Below are 14,718 nucleotides of genomic sequence, written 5' to 3'. Positions count from 1 at the left end.
AGCGCAGCTTACATGTAACGTCCCCAGTAGTAGTGCCACTTACACATAACGACCCTAGTAGTACCGCAGCTTACACATAAGACCCCAGCAGTAGCGCAGCTTACACATAACGCCCCCAGTAGTAGCGCAGCTTACACGGACTGCCCCAGTAGAAGCGCAGCTTACACTTAACAAACCCAGTAGTAGCGCAGCTTACACGTAATGCCCCCAGTAGTAGTGCAGTTTACACGTAACGCCCCAGTAGTAGCGCAGCTTACACGTAACGCCCCAGTAATTGCGCAGCTTACATGTAACGCCCCCAGTAGAAGCACAGCTTACACGTAACACCCCAGTAGTAGCGCAGCTTACACGTAACGTCCCAGTAGTAGCGCAGCTTCCACGTAACGCCCCAGTAGTAACGCCACTTACACATAACTCCCCCCGACTGTAGCACAGCTTACACGTAACGCCCCCAGTAATAGCGCAGCTTACACATAATGCCCCAGTAGTAGCGCAGCTTACATGTAACGCCCCCAGTAGTAGCGCAGCTTACACGTAACGCCCCAGTAGTAGCGCAGCTTACATGTAACACCCCCAATAGCAGCGCAGCTTACACGTAACGCCCCAGTAGTAGCGCAGCTTACATGTAATGCCCCAGTAGTAGCGCAGCTTACACATAACGACCCCAGTAGTACCGCATCTTACACGTAACGCCTCAGTAGTAGCGCAGCTTACACGTAATGCCCCAGTAGTAGCGCAGTTTAAACGTAACGCCCCAGTAATAGTGCAGTGTATACGTAACGCCCCAGTAGTAGCGCCACTTACACATAACGACCCCAGTAGTACCGCATCTTACACGTAACGCCCCAGTAGTAGCGCAGCTTACACGTAATGCCCCCAGTAGTAGCACAGCTTACACGTAACACCCCAGTAGTAGTGCAGTTTACACGTAACGCCCCCAGTAGTAGCGCAGCTTACACGTAACGCCCCAGTAGTAGCGCAGCTTACACATTGCGCCCCAGTAATAGCGCAGCTTACATGTAACGCCCCCAGTAGTAGCGCAGCTTACACGTTACGCTTCAGTAGTAGCGCAGTTTACACATAACGCCCCAGTAGTAGCGCAGCTTACACGTAACACACCAGTAGTAGTACAGCTTACACATAACGCCCGAGTAGTAGCGCAGCTTACACATAACACCCCAGTAGTAGCGCAGCTTACACGTAACGCCCCAGTAATAGCGCAGCTTACACGTAACGCCTCAGTAGTAGCGCAGCTTACACATTGCGCCCCAGTAATAGCGCAGCTTACATGTAACGCCCCCAGTAGTAGCGCAGCTTACACGTTACGCTTCAGTAGTAGCGCAGTTTACACATAACGCCCCAGTAGTAGCGCAGCTTACACGTAACACACCAGTAGTAGTACAGCTTACACATAACGCCCCAGTAGTAGCGCAGCTTACACATAACACCCCAGTAGTAGCGCAGCTTACACGTAACGCCCCAGTAATAGCGCAGCTTACACGTAACGCCCCAGTAGTAGCTCAGCTTACACATAACGCGCCAGTAGTAGTGCAGCTTACACATAACGCCCCAGTAGTAGCACAGCTTACAAATAATGCCCCAGTAGTAGCGCAGCTTACACGTAACACCCCACTAGTAGCGCAGCTTACACGTAATGCCCCAGTAGTAGTGCAGCTTACACGTAACGCCCCAGTAGTAGTGCAGCTTACACATAACGCCCCAGTAGTAGCGCAGCTTACACATAATGCCCCAGTAGTAGCGCAGCTTACACATAATGCCCCAGTAGTAGCGCAGCTTACACGTAATGCCCCAGTAGTAGCGCAGCTTACACGTAACGCCCCAGTAGTAGCGCAGCTTACACATAATGCCCCAGTAGTAGCGCAGCTTACACGTAATGCCCCAGTAGTAGTGCAGCTTACACGTAACGCCCCAGTAGTAGTGCAGCTTACACATAACGCCCCAGTAGTAGTGCAGCTTACACATAACGCCCCAGTAGTAGTGCAGCTTACACGTAACGCCCCAGTAGTAGCGCAGCTTACACATAATGCCCCAGTAGTAGCGCAGCTTACACGTAATGCCCCAGTAGTAGCGCAGCTTACACGTAACGCCCCAGTAGTAGTGCAGCTTACACATAATGCCCCAGTAGTAGCGCAGCTTAAACGTAATACCCCAGTAGTAGCGCAGCTTACACGTAACGCCCCAGTAGTAGTGCAGCTTACACATAACTCCCCCGACAGTAGCGCAGCTTACACATAATGCCCCAGTAGTTGCGCAGCTTACACGTAATGCCCCAGTAGTAGCGCAGCTTACACGTAACGCCCCAGTAGTAGCGCAGCTTACACATAATGCCCCAGTAGTAGCGCAGCTTACACGTAACGCCCCATTAGTAGCGCAGCTTACACGTAACGCCCCAGTAGTAGCGCAGCTTACACGTAACGACCCCAGTAGTAGCGCAGCTTACACGTAACGCCCCCAGTAGTAGTGCAGCTTACATGTAACGACCCCAGTAGTAGCGCAGCTTACACGTAACGCCCCAGTAGTAGCGCAGCTTACACGTAACACTCCAATAGTAGTGCAGCTTACACATAACGCCCCAGTAGTAGCGCAGCTTACACGTAACACCCCCAGTAGTAGCGCAGCTTATACGTAACGCCCCCAGTAGTAGCGCAGCTTACACATAATGCCCCAGTGGTAGCGCAGCTTACACATAATGCCCCAGTAGTAGCGCAGCTTACACGCACTGCCCCAGTAGTAGCGCAGCTTACACATAATGCCCCAGTAGTAGCGCAGCTTACACATAATGCCCCAGTAGTAGCGCAGCTTACACGCAATGCCCCAGTAGTAGCGCAGCTTACACATAATGCCCCAGTAGTAGCGCAGCTTACAGATAATGCCCCAGTAGTAGTGCAGCTTACACATAACGCCCCAGTAGTAGCGCAGCTTACACGTAATGCCCCAGTAGTAGTGCAGCTTACACTTAACTCCCCCGACAGTAGCGCAGCTTACACATAATGCCCCAGTAGTTGCGCAGCTTACACGTAATGCCCCAGTAGTAGCGCAGTTTACACGTAACGCCCCATTAGTAGCGCAGCTTACATGTAATGCCCCAGTAGTAGCGCAGCTTACATGTAATACCCCAGTAGTAGCGCAGCTTACACGTAACGCCCCATTAGTAGCGCAGCTTACACGTAATGCCCCAGTAGTAGCGCAGCTTACACGTAATGCCCCAGTAGTAGTGCAGCTTACACTTAACTCCCCCGACAGTAGCGCAGCTTACACATAATGCCCCAGTAGTTGCGCAGCTTACACGTAATGCCCCAGTAGTAGCGCAGCTTACACGTAACGCCTCATTAGTAGCGCAGCTAACATGTAACGCCCCAGTAGTAGCGCAGCTTACACATAACGCCCCAGTAGTAGTGCAGTTTACATGTAACGCCCCAGTAGTAGCGCAGCTTACACGTAACGACCCCAGTAGTAGCGCAGCTTACACGTAACGACCCCAGTAGTAGCGCAGCTTACACATAACGCCCCAGTAGTAGTGCAGTGTACACGTAACGCCCCAGTAGTAGCACAGTTTACATGTTACACCCACATGTTACACCCACAGAGGTGCAGTTTATTCACACAAACATACAGCACACATACAGTACATAAATACACACACACACACACACACACACACACACACACACACACACACTTTCTCACTCATTCTCCCTTCACAGTCTGCCTGGTAAGACCTCGAGCAGCATGCCATGTCCTCCTCTGTGGCACTACAGTCTGCTGGTCCTGGTCCTGTGTAGCTCCGGCCCATCTGTCTGTGTAGCTCCACCCCCTTTTCAGCCGATCAGTCAGTCACTGCCACAGGAGGTTTTAATCTGCCGGCGCCGCTGCCTGTCATAGAGTGACAGATACAGCAGCCAGCAGCGCTGCAGCGGGGATGCAGAGCAGGGAGAGCGCCTCTCCACCCTGGCGCCTACCTGCACTGCATCCCTTTGCTGAGCGGCCAGTGCCGGACCTGAGTCTACCTTATACTACTGGTATAGTAACTGGTAAATGCCTACTTACCTACTTACCTGCTGGCTTCTCCAGGAGAGGAGACTCTGTGGCCACTTCAGGGTGCGGAACTGGGCTGTCGCATCACTGGGCACCACACTTGTTGGTGAAAAAGGGAACAGTCTCAGCCTTATGATAAAGGCAGGTCGCTAGTGTACACAGTTGACAGACCCTGCAGGGGTTACACCGGTGTGTGTAGTGCTGGGACAGATGGAGTACTCACTGCTGTGCTCCCATCAGCTCCTATCTGTTTCTTCAGAGCGGCCCATCTGGCCCATCAGAGACCCTTATTCTAGCTGTGGTTGCATATCATTAGATACATAGAAACATGGAATGTGACGGCAGATAAGAACCTCTCAGCCCATCTAGTCTGCCCCTTTTTTACCATATTATTACCACCAACTATCCCCCCCCCCCCCCTTGATCTATTACTTTAGTCATTCAGTCAGAAAAGTCTGTGCTGTTTAGGACCCTGTAAGATGCTGGATTTGGGACATTCTATGACTTTTTCTTTTAATAGAATTTCCATTCCTTCCCTACTACTGATGTCAGGCTCACTGGTCTGTAGTTACTTGCTTCTCCACTGGAGCGGTTGGTAAAACGCGTCTGAGTCTGTAGAAAGGTGCCGGGTTTGCAGTAGGTAGTATGTTGTGGTCTGTACAATGTTATATACAGCTTACACAGCACAGGTGTGACAATGCGCCGACACATGGACCTCCTCCAACCCATGGGACATGCAAAATACACATTCCTCAAATATCAAAAGGTTGGATCCCCGAGAAATTATATTTTTCCGAGTTCCAGTTGCAAACCTGCAGTTTTGTTGTAAATTATGGGTGATTTGTGTGTTGTAAAACCAAGGCACATCGGATGTGATACAGATTAATTAATGGCGTCATTTGTGTCCAGCTGACGGCGGTTTTATAATCACACAGTCAGCGGCATGGATAGATCGCCCCCTTGTGGTGAGTCAGGAGTCTGTGAGTCCGATAGAACCGGGTCACTGATAACATTCCTGCTTTCTGCTTACAGGCTTCCTGGACCCTGTCGGGGTGACCCTGAAACGCAGCATGCATAACCTGGTGCACATATACATGGGGGGCACCATGTCTCAAATCCCGATCTCCAGCAATGATCCCATCTTCATCCTACATCACAGCTTTGTGGACAAGTGAGTATAAAGGTTACGCACGAGACCACAGTGTGGTTATAATAATGTTCCAGTAAGTGGCCTGACATACAGGGGCTGGCTGGCAACTTTCAGCCTGGGGGGCAGACTCAAGCAAGTGGCCCAGTTTTCTCAGGGAATCTGCAGTTATGTGGCCCTGGAACACCTAAATTGCACTGGCCTGGGGGGCAGATGGCACCCAGCCCCCTGCCCAGCCAGCCCCTGCTGACATAGAACAAACTCTTCTTTACCACTGAGCTGTCCCCACACTGTCCCCACACTGTCCTCACACTGTCCCCACACTGTCCCCGCACTGTCCTCACACTGTCCCCACACTGTCCCCACACTGTCCTCACACTGTCCTCACACTGTCCCCACACTGTCCTCACACTGTCCTCACACTGTCCCCACACTGTCCTCACACTGTCCTCACACTGTCCTCACACTGTCCCCACACTGTCCCCACACTGTCCTCACACTGTCCCCACACTGTCCTCACACTGTCCTCACACTGTCCCCACACTGTCCCCACACTGTCCTCACACTGTCCTCACACTGTCCCCACACTGTCCTCACACTGTCCCCACACTGTCCCCACACTGTCCTCACACTGTCCTCACACTGTCCCCACACTGTCCTCACACTGTCCCCACACTGTCCTCACAGCAATGGTACATTATATAGCTGGTATACAGTTACTGGAAGTCCTTGGATGGGGGGGATAGCCTCGGGCTTCACCCCTGGCCCTTGGGTGGCTGGAGGGGGGGGACCCCTTGATTGAAGGGGTCCCCACTCCTCCAGGGTACCCCGGCCAGGGGTGACTAGTTGGGTATGTAATGCCAGGGCCGCAGGGACCAATATAAACGTGTCCTCCGGCTGTGGCATTATGTATCTGGCTAGTGGAGCCCGGTGCTGGTTTCAGAAATACGGGGGACCCCTACGCTTTTTGTCCCCTGTATTTTTGGAACCAGGACCAGACGCAGAGCCCGGTGCTGGTTGATTAAATATGGGGAAACCCCTGTCATTTTTTTCCCCCATATTTTTTCAACCAGGACCGGCTCAAAGAGCCCGAGGCTGGTTTTGTTTAGGAGGGGGGACCCTACGCATTTTTTTTCAACAAACTTAACACTTTCCCACCCCTACCCACTGATAAACATGCACGGATCTCATGGATCCGTGCATGCCTATCAGAACACGGTAAAAAAAAGCAGGTCTGTTTTATTTTAGCACTTTTTTACGATTTGTATTTTTTCACGGCAGTGTTTGGCTATTGCCGGCAGTGTTTGTGAATTACACTTTTTAGTAAATTACCGAGTTCTACCAAATTACAGGCGTATTTGACCGATTGTGTATTCATTCGTAATTTTTTTCTTTGAGTTCCAAAAAAATACGAATGCCCTCATCACTGCCGTGATTTGAGTTTAGTAAATTCCCGAGATGACACTTTGAAGAAAAAACACCATCTCGGTCAAAATCGGGAGCTTAGTAAATATACCCCTATCTCTCTCCAAGCTTTAATAAATCTCTCCCTAAGGAGAGATATTTACTAATCCTTGGATGGAGATAAAGTACCAGCCAATCAGCTCCTAACCATCATTTTCCAAACCCAGTCTGTGACATGCCAGGTAGTTGCTGATTGGCTGGTACTTTATCTCCACCCAAGGCTTTAGTAAATAGAACCCATGGTCCGTTAGGGCCAGCAGGGTCTGGTTATGATGCTGCTGCTGAGCACCTGCTGAGCAATGCGTGACTCTGTGTGATGTACTCACCACCTGCTGAGCAATGCGTGACTCTGTGTGATGTGATCACCACCTGCTGAGCAATGCGTGACTCTGTGTGATGTACTCACCACCTGCTGAGCAATGCGTGACTCTGTGTGATGTGATCACCACCTGCTGAGCAATGCGTGACTCTGTGTGATGCGATCACCACCTGCTGAGCGATGCGTGACTCTGTGTGATGTGATCACCACCTGCTGAGCAATGCGTAACTCTGTGTGATCACCACCTGCTGAGCAATGCGTGACTCTGTGTGATGTGATCACCACCTGCTGAGCAATGCGTGACTCTGTGTGATCACCACCTGCTGAGCAATGCGTAACTCTGTGTGATGTACTCACCACCTGCTGAGCAATGCGTGACTCTGTGTGATGTACTCACCACCTGCTGAGCAATGCGTGACTCTGTGTGATCACCACCTGCTGAGCAATGCGTAACTCTGTGTGATGTACTCACCACCTGCTGAGCAATGCGTGACTCTGTGTGATGTGATCACCACCTGCTGAGCAATGCGTGACTCTGTGTGATCACCACCTGCTGAGCAATGCGTGACTCTGTGTGATCACCACCTGCTAAACAATGCGTGACTTTGTGTGATGTGATCACCACCTGCTGAGCAATGCGTAACTCTGTGTGATGTACTCACCACCTGCTGAGCAATGCGTGACTCTGTGTGATGTGATCACCACCTGCTGAGCAATGCGTGACTCTGTGTGATCACCACCTGCTGAGCAATGCGTAACTCTGTGTGATGTACTCACCACCTGCTGAGCAATGCGTGACTCTGTGTGATGTGATCACCACCTGCTGAGCAATGCGTGACTCTGTGTGATGTGATCACCACCTGCTGAGCAATGCGTGACTCTGTGTGATCACCACCTGCTGAGCAATGCGTAACTCTGTGTGATGTACTCACCACCTGCTGAGCAATGCGTGACTCTGTGTGATGTGATCACCACCTGCTGAGCAATGCGTGACTCTGTGTGATCACCACCTGCTGAGCAATGCGTAACTCTGTGTGATGTACTCACCACCTGCTGAGCAATGCGTGACTCTGTGTGATGTACTCACCACCTGCTGAGCAATGCGTGACTCTGTGTGATCACCACCTGCTGAGCAATGCGTAACTCTGTGTGATGTACTCACCACCTGCTGAGCAATGCGTGACTTTGTGTGATGTAATCACCACCTGCTGAGCAATGCGTGACTCTGTGTGATCACCACCTGCTGAGCAATGCGTAACTCTGTGTGATGTACTCACCACCTGCTGAGCAATGCGTGACTCTGTGTGATGTGATCACCACCTGCTGAGCAATGCGTGACTCTGTGTGATCACCACCTGCTGAGCAATGCGTAACTCTGTGTGATGTACTCACCACCTGCTGAGCAATGCGTGACTCTGTGTGATGTGATCACCACCTGCTGAGCAATGCGTGACTCTGTGTGATGTGATCACCACCTGCTGAGCAATGCGTGACTCTGTGTGATCACCACTTGCTGAGCAATGCGTGACTCTGTGTGATCACCACCTTCTGAGCAATGCGTGACTCTGTGTGATGTGATCACCACCTGCTGAGCAATGCGTGACTCTGTGTGATCACCACCTGCTGAGCAATGCGTAACTCTGTGTGATGTACTCACCACCTGCTGAGCAATGCGTGACTCTGTGTGATGTGATCACCACCTGCTGAGCAATGCGTGACTCTGTGTGATGTGATCACCACCTGCTGAGCAATGCGTGACTCTGTGTGATGTGATCACCACCTGCTGAGCAATGCGTGACTCTGTGTGATGTCATAACCAACTGCTGAGCGATGCGTGACTCTGTGTGATGTGATCACCACCTGCTGAGCAATGCGTGAATCTGTGTGATGTGATCACCACCTACTGAGCAATGTGTGACTCTGTGTGATCACCACCTGCTGAGCAATGCGTGACTCTGTGTGATGTGATCACCACCTACTGAGCAATGCGTGACTCTGTGTGATCACCACCTGCTGAGCAATGCGTGACTCTGTGTGATGCGCTCACCACCTGCTGAGCAATGCATGACTATGTGTGATCACCACCTGCTGAGCGATGCGTGACTCTGTGTGATGTGATCACCACCTGCTGAGCAATGCGTGACTCTGTGTGATGTGATCACCACCTGCTGAGCAATGCGTGACTCTGTGTGATCACCACCTGCTGAGCGATGCGTGACTCTGTGTGATGTGATCACCACCTGCTGAGCAATGCGTAACTCTGTGTGATGTACTCACCACCTGCTGAGCAATGCGTGACTCTGTGTGATGTGATCACCACCTGCTGAGCAATGCGTGACTCTGTGTGATGTGATCACCACCTGCTGAGCAATGCGTGACTCTGTGTGATCACCACCTGCTGAGCAATGCGTGACTCTGTGTGATCACCACCTTCTGAGCAATGCGTGACTCTGTGTGATGTGATCACCACCTGCTGAGCAATGCGTGACTCTGTGTGATCACCACCTGCTGAGCAATGCGTGACTCTGTGTGATCACCACCTGCTGAGCAATGCGTAACTCTGTGTGATGTACTCACCACCTGCTGAGCAATGCGTGACTCTGTGTGATGTGATCACCACCTGCTGAGCAATGCGTGACTATGTGTGATGTGATCACCACCTGCTGAGTAATGCGTGACTCTGTGTGATGTGATCACCACCTGCTGAGCAATGTGTGACTCTGTGTGATGTGATCACCACCTGCTGAGCAATGCGTGACTCTGTGTGATGTGATCACCACCTGCTGAGCAATGCGTGACTCTGTGTGATGTGATCACCACCTGCTGAGCAATGCGTGACTCTGTGTGATCACCACCTGCTGAGCAATGCGTGACTCTGTGTGATCACCACCTTCTGAGCAATGCGTGACTCTGTGTGATGTGATCACCACCTGCTGAGCAATGCGTGACTCTGTGTGATCACCACCTGCTGAGCAATGCGTGACTCTGTGTGATCACCACCTGCTGAGCAATGCGTAACTCTGTGTGATGTACTCACCACCTGCTGAGCAATGCGTGACTCTGTGTGATGTGATCACCACCTGCTGAGCAATGCGTGACTCTGTGTGATCACCACCTGCTGAGCAATGCGTGACTCTGTGTGATGTGATCACCACCTGCTGAGCAATGCGTGAATCTGTGTGATCACCACCTGCTCAGCAATGCGTGACTCTGTGTGATGTCATAACCAACTGCTGAGCGATGCGTGACTCTGTGTGATGTGATCACCACCTGCTGAGCAATGCGTGACTCTGTGTGATCACCACCTGCTGAGCAATGCGTAACTCTGTGTGATGTACTCACCACCTGCTGAGCAATGCGTAACTCTGTGTGATCACCACCTGTTGAGCAATGCGTAACTCTGTGTGATGTACTCACCACCTGCTGAGCAATGCGTGACTCTGTGTGATGTGATCACCACCTGCTGAGCAATGCGTGACTCTGTGTGATCACCACCTGCTGAGCAATGCGTGACTCTGTGTGATGTGATCACCACCTGCTGAGCAATGCGTGACTCTGTGTGATGTGATCACCACCTGCTGAGCAATGCGTGAATCTGTGTGATCACCACCTGCTGAGCAATGCGTGACTCTGTGTGATGTCATAACCAACTGCTGAGCGATGCGTGACTCTGTGTGATGTGATCACCACCTGCTGAGCAATGCGTGAATCTGTGTGATGTGATCACCACCTACTGAGCAATGTGTGACTCTGTGTGATCACCACCTGCTGAGCAATGCGTGACTCTGTATGATGTGATCACCACCTACTGAGCAATGCGTGACTCTGTGTGATCACCACCTGCTGAGCAATGCGTGACTCTGTGTGATGCGCTCACCACCTGCTGAGCAATGCATGACTATGTGTGATCACCACCTGCTGAGCGATGCGTGACTCTGTGTGATGTGATCACCACCTGCTGAGCAATGCGTGAATCTGTGTGATGTGATCACCACCTACTGAGCAATGTGTGACTCTGTGTGATCACCACCTGCTGAGCAATGCGTGACTCTGTGTGATCACCACCTGCTGAGCAATGCGTAACTCTGTGTGATGTACTCACCACCTGCTGAGCAATGCGTGACTCTGTTTGATGTGATCACCACCTGCTGAGCAATGCGTGACTCTGTGTGATCACCACCTGCTGAGCAATGCGTGACTCTGTGTGATGTGATCACCACCTGCTGAGCAATGCGTGACTCTGTGTGATGTGATCACCACCTGCTGAGCAATGCGTGAATCTGTGTGATCACCACCTGCTGAGCAATGCGTGACTCTGTGTGATGTCATAACCAACTGCTGAGCGATGCGTGACTCTGTGTGATGTGATCACCACCTGCTGAGCAATGCGTGAATCTGTGTGATGTGATCACCACCTACTGAGCAATGTGTGACTCTGTGTGATCACCACCTGCTAAGCAATGCGTGACTCTGTATGATGTGATCACCACCTACTGAGCAATGCGTGACTCTGTGTGATCACCACCTGCTGAGCAATGCGTGACTCTGTGTGATGCGCTCACCACCTGCTGAGCAATGCATGACTATGTGTGATCACCACCTGCTGAGCGATGCGTGACTCTGTGTGATGTGATCACCACCTGCTGAGCAATGCGTGACTCTGTGTGATGTGATCACCACCTGCTGAGCAATGCGTGACTCTGTGTGATCACCACCTGCTGAGCAATGCGTAACTCTGTGTGATGTGATCACCACCTGCTGAGCAATGCGTGAATCTGTGTGATCACCACCTGCTGAGCAATGCGTGACTCTGTGTGATGTCATAACCAACTGCTGAGCGATGCGTGACTCTGTGTGATGTGATCACCACCTGCTGAGCAATGCGTGACTCTGTGTGATGTGATCACCACCTGCTGAGCAATGCGTGACTCTGTGTGATCACCACCTGCTGAGCAATGCGTAACTCTGTGTGATGTACTCACCACCTGCTGAGCAATGCGTGACTCTGTGTGATGTGATCACCACCTGCTGAGCAATGCGTGACTCTGTGTGATCACCACCTGCTGAGCAATGCGTGACTCTGTGTGATGTGCTCACCACCTGCTGAGCAATGCGTGACTCTGTGTGATGTGATCACCACCTGCTGAGCAATGTGTGACTCTGTGTGATGTGATCACCACCTACTGAGCAATGCGTGACTATGTGTGATGTGATCACCACCTGCTGAGTAATGCGTGACTCTGTGTGATGTGATCACCACCTGCTGAGCAATGTGTGACTCTGTGTGATGTGATCACCACCTGCTGAGCAATGCGTGACTCTGTGTGATGTGATCACCACCTGCTGAGCAATGCGTGACTCTGTGTGATGCGATCACCGCCTGCTGAGCAATGTGTGACTCTGTGTGATGTGATCACCACCTGCTGAGCAATGCGTGACTCTGTGTGATGTGATCACCACCTGCTGAGCAATGCGTGACTCTGTGTGATGTGATCACCACCTGCTGAGCAATGCGTGACTCTGTGTGATCACCACCTGCTGAGCAATGCGTGACTCTGTGTGATGTGATCACCACCTGCTGAACAATGCGTGACTCTGTGTGATGTGATCACCACCTGCTGAGCAATGCGTGACTCTGTGTGATGCGATCACCGCCTGCTGAGCAATGTGTGACTCTGTGTGATGTGATCACCACCTGCTGAGCAATGCGTGACTCTGTGTGATGTGATCACCACCTGCTGAGCAATGCGTGACTCTGTGTGATCACCACCTGCTGAGCAATGCGTGACTCTGTGTGATCACCACCTGATGAGCAATGCGTGACTCTGTGTGATCACCACCTGCTGAGCAATACGTGACTATGTGTGATGTGATCACCACCTGCTGAGCAATGCGTGACTCTGTGTGATCACCACCTGCTGAGCAATGCGTGACTCTGTGTGATGTGATCACCACCTGCTGAGCAATGCGTGACTCTGTGTGATGTGATCACGACCTGCTGAGCAATGCGTGACTCTGTGTGATCACCACCTGCTGAGCAATACGTGACTCTGTGTGATGTGATCACCACCTGCTGAGCGATGCATGACTCTGTGTGATCACCACCTGCTGAGCAATGCGTAACTCTGTGTGATGTGATCACCACCTGCTGAGCGATGCATGACTCTGTGTGATGTGATCACCTGTACTCCACAGGATATTTGAAACATGGATCGGCAGGTACAACGCTTCTCCAGATACCTACCCTGAGAACAACGAGCTTGGCCAAGGCCCCAGTGACTGCGCCACTCCGTTCTTCCCCTGCTACAAGAACAAGGCTCTCATCCGCAAGTCAACTGCATTTGGATACAAATTCTCCCCCTACCACAAGAAATGGTGACCGATGCGCTGGCTCCGCTGGTGGCTGATGGCTCCGCTGGTGGCTGCTGACTCCGCTGGTGGCTGCTGGCTCCGCTGGTGGCTGCTGGCTCCGCTGGTGGCTGGTGGCTCCGCTGGTGGCTGGTGGCTCCGCTGGTGGCTGCTGGCTCCGCTGGTGGCTGATGGCTCCGCTGGTAGTCGCTGGCTCACATTATATAAACTGGAGAAAATTTTGTTCTGTTTTTTTTGTTTTATTTTGTTACTGACAGATATTTTCCTGTATTACACACCTTATATTGTTCAAATAAATACCATCAGTGGCTCCGTCTTATTGTATTTCTTTACATAAATTGACACAGACACGAGTTTTGTCACCAGTCCTTACACACACCGTTGTGTTACATTCTAATCATTATAATAATAGGAGGTTCCTCATTGCAACAGACATTGGCCCTCATTCCGAGTTGTTCGCTCGCAAGGCGATTTTAGCAGAGTTACACACGCTAAGCCGCCGCCTACTGGGAGTGAATCTTAGCTTCTTAAAATTGCGAACGATGTATTCGCAATATTGCGATTACAAACTACTTAGCAGTTTCAGAGTAGCTTCAGACTTACTCGGCATCTGCGATCAGTTCAGTGCTTGTCGTTCCTGGTTTGACGTCATAAACACACCCAGCGTTCGCCCAGACACTCCTCCGTTTCTCCAGCCACTCCCGCGTTTTTTCCGGAAACGGTAGCGTTTTTATCCACACGCCCATAAAACGCCGTGTTTCCGCCCAGTAACACCCATTTCCTGTCAATCACACTACGATCGCCGGAGTGAAGAAAAAGCCGTGAGTAAAAAAACTATCTTCATAGCAAAATTACTTGGCGCAGTCGCAGTGCGAACATTGCGAATGCGTACTAAGCAGAAAAACGCTGCGATGCGAAGAAAATTACCGAGCGAATGACTCGGAATGAGGGCCTTTGGGCCTAATTCAAGGTTGATTGCAAAACAACATTTTCCTCTAATGGACAAAACCATGCTTCAATGCAGGAGGGGCAGATGTAACATGTGCAGAGACAATTAGATTTGGGTGGGGGGTGTTCAAACTGAAATCTATACTGCAGTGTAAAAATAAAGCAGCCAGTATTTACCCTGCACAGAAACAAAATAACCCACCCAAATCTAACTCTCTCTGCACATGTTACATCTGCCCCACCTGCAGTGCACATGGTTTTGCCCATTAGAGGAAAACGTTGTTTTGCAATCAACCTTGAATTAGGTCCATTATGCAGGATACATTTTCCGGTACCTTATGTCTGTGCCCTTTATATACATTGCTACAATAATACTAATATAGGGGATCAATAAATCCAAAACATTACAGACTTT

At 51.0% G+C, this 14,718-nt stretch overlaps 1 protein-coding gene across 1 annotated transcript in view; it reads left to right on the top strand.

Annotated features, from left to right (window-relative positions):
• LOC134985582 (tyrosinase-like) overlaps positions 1–13,667 on the top strand; it is a 93,377-nt gene extending 79,710 nt beyond the window's left edge. Inside the window, exons 4-5 of the mRNA XM_063950403.1 lie at positions 5,089–5,227; positions 13,182–13,667. Of these exons, the coding sequence (XP_063806473.1) occupies positions 5,089–5,227; positions 13,182–13,365 (323 nt within the window). The 3' untranslated portion in view covers positions 13,366–13,667. The remainder of the gene's footprint in view (positions 1–5,088; positions 5,228–13,181) is intronic.
• The last annotated feature ends 1,051 nt before the right edge of the window (positions 13,668–14,718 follow it).

The sequence above is a fragment of the Pseudophryne corroboree genome (genome assembly GCF_028390025.1).
Source record: "Pseudophryne corroboree isolate aPseCor3 chromosome 5 unlocalized genomic scaffold, aPseCor3.hap2 SUPER_5_unloc_3, whole genome shotgun sequence".
Classification (NCBI taxonomy): domain Eukaryota; kingdom Metazoa; phylum Chordata; class Amphibia; order Anura; family Myobatrachidae; genus Pseudophryne; species Pseudophryne corroboree.
Note: the sequence above shows the minus strand (reverse complement) of the source record. Positions and strands in the feature narration are given on the sequence as shown.